Source organism: Asterias amurensis, chromosome 3 (assembly GCF_032118995.1).
Source record: "Asterias amurensis chromosome 3, ASM3211899v1".
In the NCBI taxonomy this organism is placed as follows: Eukaryota; Metazoa; Echinodermata; class Asteroidea; order Forcipulatida; family Asteriidae; genus Asterias; species Asterias amurensis.
This window is the reverse complement of record NC_092650.1, coordinates 3,545,288-3,557,723: the sequence shown is the minus strand read 5'-3', so window position 1 is coordinate 3,557,723 and position 12,436 is coordinate 3,545,288. Positions and strand designations below refer to the sequence as shown.

General features: G+C 40.3%; 2 protein-coding genes across 2 annotated transcripts; one reads left to right on the top strand and one right to left on the bottom strand.

The window, feature by feature from the left end:
* Positions 1-92: 92 nt before the first annotated feature.
* On the bottom strand, positions 93-6,222 carry LOC139934986 (large ribosomal subunit protein uL3m-like). The gene is made up of 8 exons (XM_071929424.1): positions 6,098-6,222; positions 4,955-5,213; positions 4,319-4,423; positions 3,943-4,042; positions 3,044-3,104; positions 2,351-2,462; positions 2,082-2,159; positions 93-1,608 (listed from the first exon to the last, which is right to left on the bottom strand). The coding sequence occupies exons 1-8, from the start codon at positions 6,205-6,207 to the stop codon at positions 1,363-1,365; spliced, it is 1,071 nt and encodes a 356-aa protein (XP_071785525.1). The 5' UTR covers positions 6,208-6,222; the 3' UTR covers positions 93-1,362.
* Positions 6,223-6,310: 88 nt separating this feature from the next.
* On the top strand, positions 6,311-12,320 carry LOC139934985 (uncharacterized). The gene is made up of 8 exons (XM_071929423.1): positions 6,311-6,490; positions 6,833-6,911; positions 7,379-7,514; positions 8,045-8,200; positions 8,559-8,856; positions 9,784-9,964; positions 10,081-10,374; positions 11,494-12,320. The coding sequence occupies exons 1-8, from the start codon at positions 6,411-6,413 to the stop codon at positions 11,638-11,640; spliced, it is 1,371 nt and encodes a 456-aa protein (XP_071785524.1). The 5' UTR covers positions 6,311-6,410; the 3' UTR covers positions 11,641-12,320.
* The last annotated feature ends 116 nt before the right edge of the window (positions 12,321-12,436 follow it).

Genomic DNA, 12,436 nt, shown 5'->3' with positions numbered 1-12,436 from the left:
TAAAATAAACATTAACAAGTATTTCTATCTGTAGAGAGTGCAATATTAATAACATGACTTACTTCGAATAATCACAAAAAGCACCAGATGTGTTCAATTAATTTTGTTTATTATTTACAAACAGATCTTGTAAAATGTCCTTTCTGTATTTTATCACTTTGTTGTGGAAACTGTGTAGTAAACAACTGCATTGTCAAAATAATATTTTACAATAAAATTCTTCAAAGATTACTACTTTGAGTGGTACTTGCGACTTTTAGTCTGTTTTCTCTGATGAGTTTTTATAACGCTGTAATTTATTTGATACAAGCATGTGGCAAAAAGAATTTACCCCGACTTTGAACACCTCTCTAGTCTTGGTAACATTTTCAAACGACTTGAGCAACAAACCATTACACTGCACTGGTTGTGTATGGTGGCAGAACTGTGCACATCACTTGAGGAACATCTCAAAAGTTGACAACGTTCTAGGCAGACGCCCACAAAACACAGGAGCAATCTTACATGAGCGAATAGGCGCTAGTTCCATTGGAAAATTCAATGAAACGTTCTGCCGGTCCAATGGAACGGTCCATGAGCATGCACTGGAATTCAGATCTAATGGGAGACTTTGAGGCGCTAGGGGGCAGCAGACTCACCAGGTAAATTTCCATTGTTTACGTAGTTCTGAGCAGGCGCACATTATCGAGAACAATGGATTTTACCTGGTAAGTCTGCTGCCACCAAGCGTCCTGAAAGTCTCCCATTAGACTGTTCCCACTTGAGATGATCCATATGCATTCACCACATGATATCATATTGGCGGGCTGGTATGGTTTCATCTATCAAGTGTCATTCACAACCACAGTTGTGGATTAAAATTGAGTGGTCATACAGTATGAGGGTTGACGGTGTACTGTGTAAATGCATTAGATACCTCTTGGCCAGACAGTAGGAGGGTTGACTGTGTACTGTGCATATGTATTTGCTGTCTGCATAACAAATAACCTAAACAATAACGACACCAAAGTTTACATATCCTTCAAAACCACAGTACATGATGAATAGTTAGCATGCACTATGTTTGCGTTTGAAATTGCTTCAATGATAGTAATATAAAAAATGCCGTTGAAAGTTCAATCTGTATGTAACAGGCATGATATTGGGTCTTTGGGAAAAAAAAGTACGGGTATTTTATTTAGTTTCACACATGGTGAAGGCTTTAATGTACACTTCAGACTATTTAATCACAATTTTTCAGGGCAAAAAAAAATCAGAAAACCGACTAAAGTTGGTAATATATCACACCTGAATTGTGAAGATAGCATTAAAGGAAATGTCCAAAGGATGGCATGAAATAACACTATTCCAGCAAAAACCTCCTCATCGACTTGGGATTTCTTCCTCCTCTTCATATTGAATACTTGGCTCCGTGTGTTCAAACATATCCTCATGGTACAGATCTTTGTCCAACTGTTCTTCCTCGTAGTACGTAGGGAACGGAGGGGGGTCTTTAAAATCATTCCGTTTGGGTAGGATGGTGTCTATGATCTTAACGTAGCCGTACTTTGTGCCGCACACACTGCCATTGACGTAGATTATGTTGTACTTGGTGTTTACACGCCAGATCTGTGATATGAATGAAAGTCATTTCTGGTTTTAGCGTTAGCTTTTTTTATGAATAGGAGTAATTCTAACAGCTTTATTCCACGTACTGCATCTCTTTGGAACTCCTTACCTGGTGCATATTTCCCCCCATCCTACAATCTTGATTGTTATATGAGGAATATTAATATCAGCAGCTCCTAGCGCTGGCGGATGGGTTGTAAACTTGTTCCCTTGAAGGCACTGGACACCTTTGGTAAATGTCAAAGACCAGTATTCTCACTTGGTGTATCCCAACATATGCATGAAATAACAAACCTGTGAAAATTCGGACTCAATTGGTCATCGAAGTTGCAAGAAAATAATGAAAGAAAAACACCCTTGTTTCACAACTGTGTGCTTTCAGATGCGTTAATACCGGTATTTGAGAAATTACCTTTTTCTCAAAAACTTCATTTAAGCACATTATACATCTACTAATACTTTAATACACTAACCTTCAGTCCATACGTCCATTGCCATTTGTCTCCCATATGTCCAGGCATTTTTTTGCCCGGCCAAATTTTTCCCGGAGTCTGCAATAACACAGAAAAGAAAATCATATCAATTAATTCAAAATGTAGATCTGCTTAATAAAATGGATGGGTGCTTTGATATGCTCCTAGGGGTGGGATAAAGTGCTTGTTAGGAAACCCTATATAAGTATTATAAATGCCAAGACCACAACATAGAGACGACAACCTCGATGTAAATCCAGATTACTCACCCCTCCACCCCCAGATGCGCCCATTTTACGATGGGTCTTGGTGGCTCCGTGGCTTGCCGGTTGACCCTTCATTCCCCATCGTTTCATGACGCCCTGGAAACCTTTGTCAATCCTATTGAGGGGTAAACAAAACCAAAAAGGAGTCCCATTTGTATAAATTCTGTAAGAAACAAAACACTGACACAACACTGTCACAATATCAATCGGTGACAACACAAACACAGTCATTCACTGTCAATGAGTGACACTGACACAACACTGTATTAAAGTCAATCAGTGACTCGACAATCACTGTCAATCAGTGACACACCGCTGTCAAAAAAGCTCTCATTGTGTTGTCAAATGTTCATGATTGTTTATGTCATTTCACTGTTTTACCTATGCATTTTTTACTGCTGTAGTTAGCCATAAAATATTACCAGTAAACAGCTTTTATGAACTTGGTCCAACAAAGTCCAGTGTTAAAAACCCTGCACATACATGTAGACATAAACATATCATGCAGCCCCGCACCTTTAAGCATATTACAAGCATGGCAGACTGTCGACTGTTGGATAATCAAAGCTGTGATTGGTCAATTCAACTTTCGAATCAATAAACAGCCGATGAAAAGTAACAACATACATTGAAACTCAATGCGCTTGAGGACACTATTCTTCATTCAGTTTTTCAGTTTCTGAATAATTCACTTACGTTCTACCGCGGCAGTCGACATACATCCCCGGTCTGAAGTGCCCAGCGAAGAGCGGTGTACCTAGAATAAAAGTGGAAACCACAAAGATTTTAATATGTACATCTGCTAAGCAAAATCTGCCTCTGTATTGCAGTTTTTGTGCTCTTAATATCAGGGCCCAATTTCGAAAAACTGCTTAGCAAAATTCTTGGCTTAACAAGAAAAGACAGGGGTACCGGTGTGGCGGTTTTAGTCTTCCGCCATGTTCAGTTTTCCGGGTGACGTAGTCGAACATATCATCACGTTGTTCGAACGGTTTTAGCTTTCCGGCGTGTTCAGTTTTCCGGGTGACCTGTCAGATCCGCCGCGAGTACCCTGGCAAGTACTGTAGTTCTCCCAGCAGTGACCCCAAATTGTTTATTACGATTCTTTTATGTGTATAGTCACATAATCTCTTGCCCCATCTTTACATGTATTCATGGGTACAACTTTAGGCAGGTCACACTCTGCTTGCATATAAAACAACTCATACGATCCACGCGTTTGCCGCTAGTTGTACTCGACTCGTGGACGCCGCCATGACAGCTACCGGAGGGTAACGGATGACTCAATACGGCACTAAAAATGGACTACTTTCGCTTGCTGTGCGCAGGCATCGCATGACGTAATGCTACCGTATTTGGTAATTCGGAAAACTGAACACAGCGGAAAGTTGAAACCGCCACACCGGTAGCACTAATGGTAATGGTGTTCTGCCTGGTAAAACATCTTTGCAAAGCAAAATTTGTTGTGCTGTTTTGGGCTTGTGACATCATATGAAAGTGTCTAGATTGGTTGGGACTAAATACCAAATCCACATGCAAGGTTCTGGTCAAAGGGGGATTCGAACCATGGCTGGCGACCTTCTACACATACGTACCTGGCTGCAACTTGGCATTGGGCGTCACATTAAACTTTGCTAAATGATCTTTCACTGGTACTGCTGCCTCCTTAAACTGCTCCGAGTAGAAAAATGATTTCTGTTGGAAGCAAACAGTTATAAAGTGTCAGTAATACGATGGCAATAATCGTTACCAATATTACTTTGAAAAACAAAGTTATGAAAAATAGTTGTAGCTGTTGCAAACTGCCTACATACCCAAAGGGCCGATGACCGATAGTTAGTGGCCTAAAACTTTGACCCTTGCAGAGTCTTTCTGGAAGGCTAAATGACAACACTACAAACATATACAGGGATAGTGTTCAGTGTCTTTAACAGTACAGTTACATTGTGCATCATTTAAAAGATAAAATACCTTGAGGGGATTGGCGTTCCTGGCACCAACAATGAGATAGCCTTTTGTGTCACTGAATTTATTCTCCTCGGGAGGTGTGTAACTGATGACGTTGTTCTCCACTACCTGAAAAATTAAACCCAGAAATATTTCTTAACGTTGTAATCTATCACAGTCTTGCTAACAATACAAATGTATATGCCCCCTGGACAATTGGGACCTGAATCCCAAGATGGCCAAGCTGCATAAGAACCCAACCTATCTCTTTTCTCTTATGTCAAATACCGCCTAACGACCCCAATAGACCCCTTGCATTGGCAGCCATCGCAGCGCTAAGGTCGGTCAACCGTGCATAACTCTCAGCCAATGGTAGGTCTTGATTGAACTCAGTGAGGGCACTAATTGGGTCTTATGACATCTAAATCCACTATGGCTTCAATCCTTCTGGATCCAACTCCACTGCAATGTCCTTTAAAAAAAAACAGTCCAGATAAATCTTTCACTTTAGCAAAGAGAACTTCCAAGCATTTGGGCTAGTAAGGTTTTTTTTGTGACAAAATTAAATGACTTAGGGAGATTCAGAAACTTTGATGAACCTGTGCGGAAGATGGATTCTCTAAAAAGTTATATTAAAAATTAGAAACTACAATTTCATACCTGAAGTGCTGTGACCGTTAGTCTCTCGCCTTCTTTAGTCCATATGGGTGTCATACCCAGCTTGATGGCTAGCAGGCCACATCTCTTAGACTTGGGTACCCACTCGCCCCTCGGCCAGGGTGCCTCTTTTAGCGGGCTAGGCCCTAGGGTGTTCTTGATCTTGCTCCACTTGTATATAACTTCTTCATCTTCTTTAGAGATGTCCAACTCGTAATCATAGTCGTAATATGTTCGTCTCTGGACACTGCAGCTGCATATTCTGAGAAAAATAAATAAATAATTTTTTCACTTTGAGTAAAAACCTTGATCCTCCCGACTGTTGCCAGTGCAAGTTTGTAATTTAATTGAATGTGTGCATGATGGGGGCTACTCCTAGAACTATAAAAATTACCGTATAGACTAGTCACTAGAGCTTGTTTCGCTATCGTGGAGACGATAGGGGAAAACCTCATATAGTTCTAGAAGGTAGGTAGATGGGAGTCATGATTGTTTAAACATTGGGTGAGCCTGCTATGCTACGGAGAGAACTTTTCGATTTGGGAGCAATCAACATCGGGACTCGACTAGTCTGGCTTGCAGGCTGTTAGTACTTGCAGATATCTATATACTGAGTTTGACTCACTCACAACTTCTACGCCGACTCCGCAAAGTCAATTTAATAGGTTGGGAATAGGATAACACCTGTACAGGTGTGTGTAGTTTTAAGGTCTGCATAGCGCATACAGACTGTGGTGAATTTGTTTTAAACATTTAAAAAAGCTTACAAAAAAAACAAAAAAGTTTTTTAAAAAGGGACAGCATAGTTTTTTTTGTTACATTCAAGTTCTAAAATTATTTTAACCAAAGTTGATTTAGCCCTTCCACCATCTATCGGGTTCCCATCTATCCATATCCCACCATCAATCTTCACAACAACAACGAAAAGCCCAACAATGCCAACTGCACAGAGAGTGACCCGCCGGGCCGGCCGCACAGCACAGTACACGCCACACGGGCCGCGCACTCGAGCATTGAATTGATGTTCATTCAACATCAACATGTTCAACAATAACGTTTGTGGCATGGACGCTTTTGATAACAGTTAACAGTTATGGTAAGTTCGATGAAAAAGAAATGATGAAACAGAGCATACATTATACATACCTTGAAATCTTTTCAGTAAGGTTTAAAAGTGAGTTTTTCGAGCCAAGTTGTATTACCCGTGTGATCACCATGGGCGCCGCCATCTTTGCAATGCCGAGTCTCTTATACATTCGAAGATTTCATTGGACACTTGGATTTTATCTGCTCAACATCGCCCAATGAAACGCGGCGTAAATCATAAACAAATTTCGACGGCTGTTTCACTCACAACTTTGCAGTCTGTGCACCAGGGCCGGCGGTCTAAACCAGGCAGAAATACATTTAATTTTCTTCCGTAACTTGAGCATAGCTTGAGATTTGTTGAGACAATATCATGGACCCTGCACACGTATCTCGTCTGAAGGAAGAGATTGAACGATGCTTGGACGAAACAGAGTTGAAAACTAAGAAATGGTGAGTGAATTTTCTGACATTTTATGATTTATTTTTTACCTTTCCTTTCAAAAATTAAATTAATTGTTTTTCTTCTTTTTATTTTTCATCGTGGATAACTGTTCGTATGGCGTTACCACTTTTTCACTCATTTTTACAAAAAGGGATATCTCATTGAGGTAAATTAGATACTATATTATTTCATATCGAATGAAAAAGTGGTGGCGCCATACGGAAACCTTTCCCTACATAGAAAAATAATACAGTATCTAATTTACCTCAATGTCTCTTTTTGTAAAAATTTGTGAAAAAGTGGTGGCGCCATACGGAAAGTTACCCGTCCATTATATGCTTTATTGACAGGGAGAAGTTTAAAGATGACTACACTGCACTTCAAGACAGGCTCAGATCTCTGCCGGACAAAGTGTCTCATAATATCATGGTAAAAATATTCACAGAAAATGTAAAAGAAAGACAAAATTTCTGTCAGCACCCATGCACATCTAAAAAAGCTCAACCCTCTTCCCCCCCCCCAAAAAAAAAAAAACCTCAATTGTTTCCTTATAAAAAAACTTGGAATCGTCCGCACTATACATTAGTTTGGATCGGTCCCAACTAACTCGAGTGTTACAAAAGTTGGGACCCAACTATTGCTGGGATCCAGAAACTGTTCACTGTGCAATAGGGTTGAACTTTGGAGTTTTTAAAACATGACTCATTATAGGCTATTTAGTTGCAATAACATAACCCTCCTCCCGAAGGCCGCTAGGCAGGAGGAGTCGGAAGGAGGGTTACGTTATCACAACTTATTCTGGATACTACAGTCTGACAGTGGATACTATTGGCGATATTATTCTGTAGATGATGTTATTCTTGGTATTATTCTGGCTGCTTTTTTATCACTACCAGGTTCCCTTTGGGTCTGTTGCCTTCATGCCTGGCCAAATCGTACACACAAATGAAATCATGGTTCTACTCGGGGACAACTGGTTTTGTGAAAGATCCGCTAAGCAGGCTTGTGAAATAGTTGACAGAAGGAAAGAAAGTAAGTATAGTCAAAAGAGGAAATCCCAATGTAGCAATCATTAATATTCAGTTTTTCATCCAATACAAATAAGTTATAGGCTACTTCTGGCTCTAAACCTGACATTGGTTTGTGCAAAATATATAACAAACGCTAATTTCATTGTTTTTAGGCAATTCTTATGACAAAAATTAATTATTCTGACAAACCATGAGACTCATAAGTGGAAGGCAAGTTCAAAAATTATTTGTATTTACCTTCAATTTGTTCTTGTCGTAGGCCCCTAACCAAGAGTGGCTTGCAGCCTCTTTTGGGGTAAACTAGATATATTAAAAAAGCAAAAATTTAACACAGAATTATTATTTGTGCGATAGAGACTTAATAGCTACGGTAATTTCCCTTTCCCCTTTATATTTTGTAAGTCTTCGGGTGCTTGATGCTTGATAAATAACCACCTAGATAGCTAACTGCTTGACCAAAGTGTCGAGAAAAACTCTGCAGGGTAGAAGCATCAGCCCACTAACTATTTATTTTGCAATTTTTATCTACAGATGTGGACAGCATGCTCTCAGATCTAGCCAAGCAGTCAGATCTCTTGAAATCCAGGCTTGGTTTTACATCAGAACTAAAAGACATGAGCGAGAACAAGGGTGATCTTGTTGACATTAGAGAGGACTACGACCCTGAGAAGGAGGCTAGATGGAGAGGTCAGTTTCTTGATATCTTCATTAAATGCTTCATAGGGCCTTTATGCCAGGAAAAGCCATTGAAAACTTCTTGTTCATTTTCAGAGGTATTACTTTGTATAGATTATTACAAACTAAAGCACCAAGGGTGGGCAGTGGAGAAGTATCCCACATGGGCCACAATAGAAAATTGCGCGGACGATTAGTAAATCACTCATGCAATTATTAACCTTGGATTTAAGTTTTTTTTTGGGCCATGTCGCATATACATTTTTTTAGTTAAGGTATTGGATCAAATGTAGCAAAAAAAGAGAGGTTATTTATTTCTTAATTTTTTAACTTGTTAACTTTTTTTTATGAACTTTTTTTAACTTTATAGAGGAACGAAAAACAAAGAAGAGAACTGCGGCTTCAGGCGTCACAAAGAGCAAGAGCTCAGAGAGTCATCAAGGGGACAAGGGTCAGGGGTCAAATCAACCATTGATGGGTGGTCGAGGGCAGGCCATCACATCGCACAACTCAGATGGTGGAGCCAAGACGAGGGAGGAGGGGGAGGGCGACAGGGTGGGAGTGGAGGAGGGGGACCAAGCAGAGGCAACAGGGATGAGAATGACTGAGTTGTGGGCGAGGTTGGATGAGCTCGAAAGACGAGAAGAGGAGTTAGACGAGTTGGCACGGTAAGTTGGCGTGTGAAATCATTATTAACATTTCTTTCAGGTAACAAATCCAAGGAAAAATCAAAAGCGGTCTATGCACTGTAACGCGTAGACATGTCTGTCTGAAACTTGTGCTATGATTCATGTGTTTGGTTAACCTGTATTGTACAACTAATGAAAACAAAAAATTTGTAGCGCTGGAACTGTCTATGAACTTGGAGTTTCCGGATTGTAGCTTATGTTTAAGATGTGCCATTTTGACTTGTAAACTTGGGGGGGGGGGAATTATTTTGAGGGTAAAAAGGTCAAGGTGTAGGTCACAGCGGTGAGTTAAAGTCAACAAATCAAATGCCAAGGTCCAAGTGCTCTGGTGTAGGAACATGGTCTGGTGATATCTTCGTTAGCTGAAGTGTTTTGAGGCCCGAGGGTGTTTTAACGTCATTGCTGTTGTAACACTTGAAAATTGCAGGTGTCACGATTAAACTTGGCTGATAACACTTAAGAATAAAACTCGGATAAAGACTCTTTTCTTTGGGCTAGACATACAGAGTATTGTTTTTTTAAAGAACTGTATAAGGCTTAACATACAAGATCAGTTAAGAGAAGGCAGGATTAGAGAAAAGAATACTGGATCGGGCCACAGTGCCAGATTTCTCACTGGGCTAACCAGGAGGGTCTGTGGACGAGAGTAGACGAGAATGAATAGTATGGGAAAACAGGATGTTTATACACTGGGTTAGTGGGACATGGTCAATGAGGGCGGCCAGAGGTCATTAAATAAAAACACATAAATTTTGTCTTGTCCCAGACAGCCAATCTGCACACTGGTGTCTGGGTGTGCATTGTAATGGGGATAGGTTGTAAGCATGGGCTAAGGAAATGAGAGGCCCAACAAAATACAAGCTTACACTGTTATTTTCTCCTGTCTTTCTGTTCTTTCCTGTTCAGACAAGACGAAAACACTGTACCTAGTGAAAATCCCAACCCTGCGCAGAGTGGGGATGACATGGGTCGGCATGTTCGATGGGAAGATGATGAGTATGAAGAATCAGACTCAGACGATGACACCGTTCACCCTAAGCCGACTACAATCACCTTCAGGCATACCAAGGCTGTCACGGATACCGAGGTAATGCTTATTTTGGGGTCTTGTATACTCTCTAATGTAATTTTCTTTGTTCTGCACTAAGTACCACAAAAATGGCAAACAATGACGTTCTCGGCATATTTCAACTTCTGTTTCAGAAACCTGTTGCAAAGGAATCGCCCTCTGCCTGTGCTCCCTCTGAAATCTCAACTACACTTAACAGCCCTGCAGACATTTACAAGCAGTACCTAACTACAATGGGTCAGAATCCAGGGGGAGGGACCTCGCTCGAAGAAGCTGCACCTTGTGATGAAACCGATGGGAAGAGTCGGCCCTTAAAATCAATTCTCAAGAGTGGGCCAAGATCCCATTTGGTTAGGGCACCAGAGGAGCCAGAAAGGATGCAGAAAAAGGAGGCAAAAAATCATGTGATACTCCCAGCTCCACCCTCGGTAAGTTTAAAGTGATGACAGGTCAAGACCAGGAAATGGGAGGTTTGAGACCACAACCAATATATCCCCTCCGAGATCCTGATCGAGGGCGAGACCCAAGTTTCCAAGAACGTGAACAAGCATGGCATTCTGCCTACTTTAAAGGCAGTGGACACTTTGGGTTATTACTCAAAATAAATATCATCATAAAACCTTTCTTGATTAGGAGTAATGGGGAGAGGTTTATAGTATAAAATAATGTGAGAAACAGCTTCCTCTGAACTGACGTAGTTTTCGAGAAAGAAGTAATTTTCATTGAATTTGATTTTGAGACCTCAAGTTTAGAATTTGAGGTCTCGAAATCAAGCATCAGAAAGCACACAACTTAATGTGACAAGTTTTTTTCTTTCTTTCATTATTATCTCGCAACTTCGACTGATTGAGCTCAAATTTTCACAGGTTGGTTATTTTATGCATATGTTGAGATACACCAACTGTGAAGACTAGTCTTTGACAATTACCGATAGTGTCCACTGTTTTTAATTAGATTTCCAATTTGTTTGGCCCCAGAAAAAAACAGCAAAAGTTTAAAAAAAATTACAGTAAATCAGGGCCAAATTTCATGGATCTGCATACCGTAAGCACAGATTTGGCGCTTTACAGAAGCAGGGAATTCTATGCTTACGTCAAGCATATTTTACGGGATAGCGGTGAATTTTGGCTTCTGCGCGTGCGTACTCCACGTTACTATGCATTCTACGCTTACAAGGCAAGCGCAGAAATTCGGCGCTGGCATGTAAGCGGGGAATCGTGAATGTAAGCACAGAATTCGGTGGTAAGCAGAGCCATGAAATTGGGCCCTGTTGGGTTCCTTCTTCTATTTGTTCTGGGTTTTTTTATAGATTTTTAAAACTTCAGTGAACACTTTGAAAGGTCTCGACACAAAAAACCCAAAACGTTGCTCCAAAACTGAGACGGAGACGGAGTCTAAAAAATTTAGACCTGGAAGCAGTTAAGGCCTCAACAAATTGGGTATTGAATCGATCTTGAGACCTACAACACTACATGTCTGCATGAAAATTAACCGTGTGTAAATAAAGAACAACCTGGTAAAGGTCTCGACTTTCCCTCCAAATGCAGGCATTCTCAGGTCAAGTAACAGAAAGAGAGGAGACACGGGTCGTTCCTGAAGTAGTAAACTTGCCTCCTACCAGTAGTGAACCACCAGCCCCGCCCAAGAAAGTGTCTCGATTTAAAGCGGCCAGACAGAACCAACAACTAAGGTGACACTCCCAATGCTATATTCATCGTTATAACTTGAATAGGTTGCCTGTTGGACGCCAGAAGAAAGCTATTGAATTGGAAATCTCCTGAGATGGCTGAAATTTAATTTGAAATATCTGCCTCATTTGAGACTATTTTATTTGGTCATGTCAGTGTACATGTATGGGGTAGTCGTTCAGTATTTAAAGGCAGTGGACACTTGGTACTTACTTGGTAATGAGGAAAGGGGAGAGGTTGATAGTATAAAGCATTGTGAGAAACGGCTCCCTCTGAAGTGACATAATTTTCAAGAAAGAAGTAACTTTCCACGAATTTGATTTCAAGACCTCAGATTTAGAATTTGAGGTCACAAAATCAAGCATCTGAAAGCACACAACTTCGTGTGACTAGGGTGTTTTTTTCTTTCATTATTATATCGCAACCTTGACGACCAATTGAGCTCACATTTTCACAGGTCTGTTATTTTATGCATATGTTCAGATACACCAAGTGAGAAGACTGGTCTTTGACTATTACCAATAGTGTACACTGTCTTTAAAATTTGAAAGTTGGTGTGGTTAGATGGGTCAAACCAATTAAGAAATAAGATCAACAATGAACATTTTGAAAACGTTGAACCTATCTGAATGGCCCCTTCATGTTTGAGCATGAATTGTACAGTACAATTCCATAGCAAAAAAAATTGTACATTCCTTACATTCACTAATTAGATTGCCAGAGTTTGTCTCTAATTTTCATTGAACAAAATAAAATACATGTAAAGTTGTACTGTATTTACAGTAAACAGTACTGCGAAATT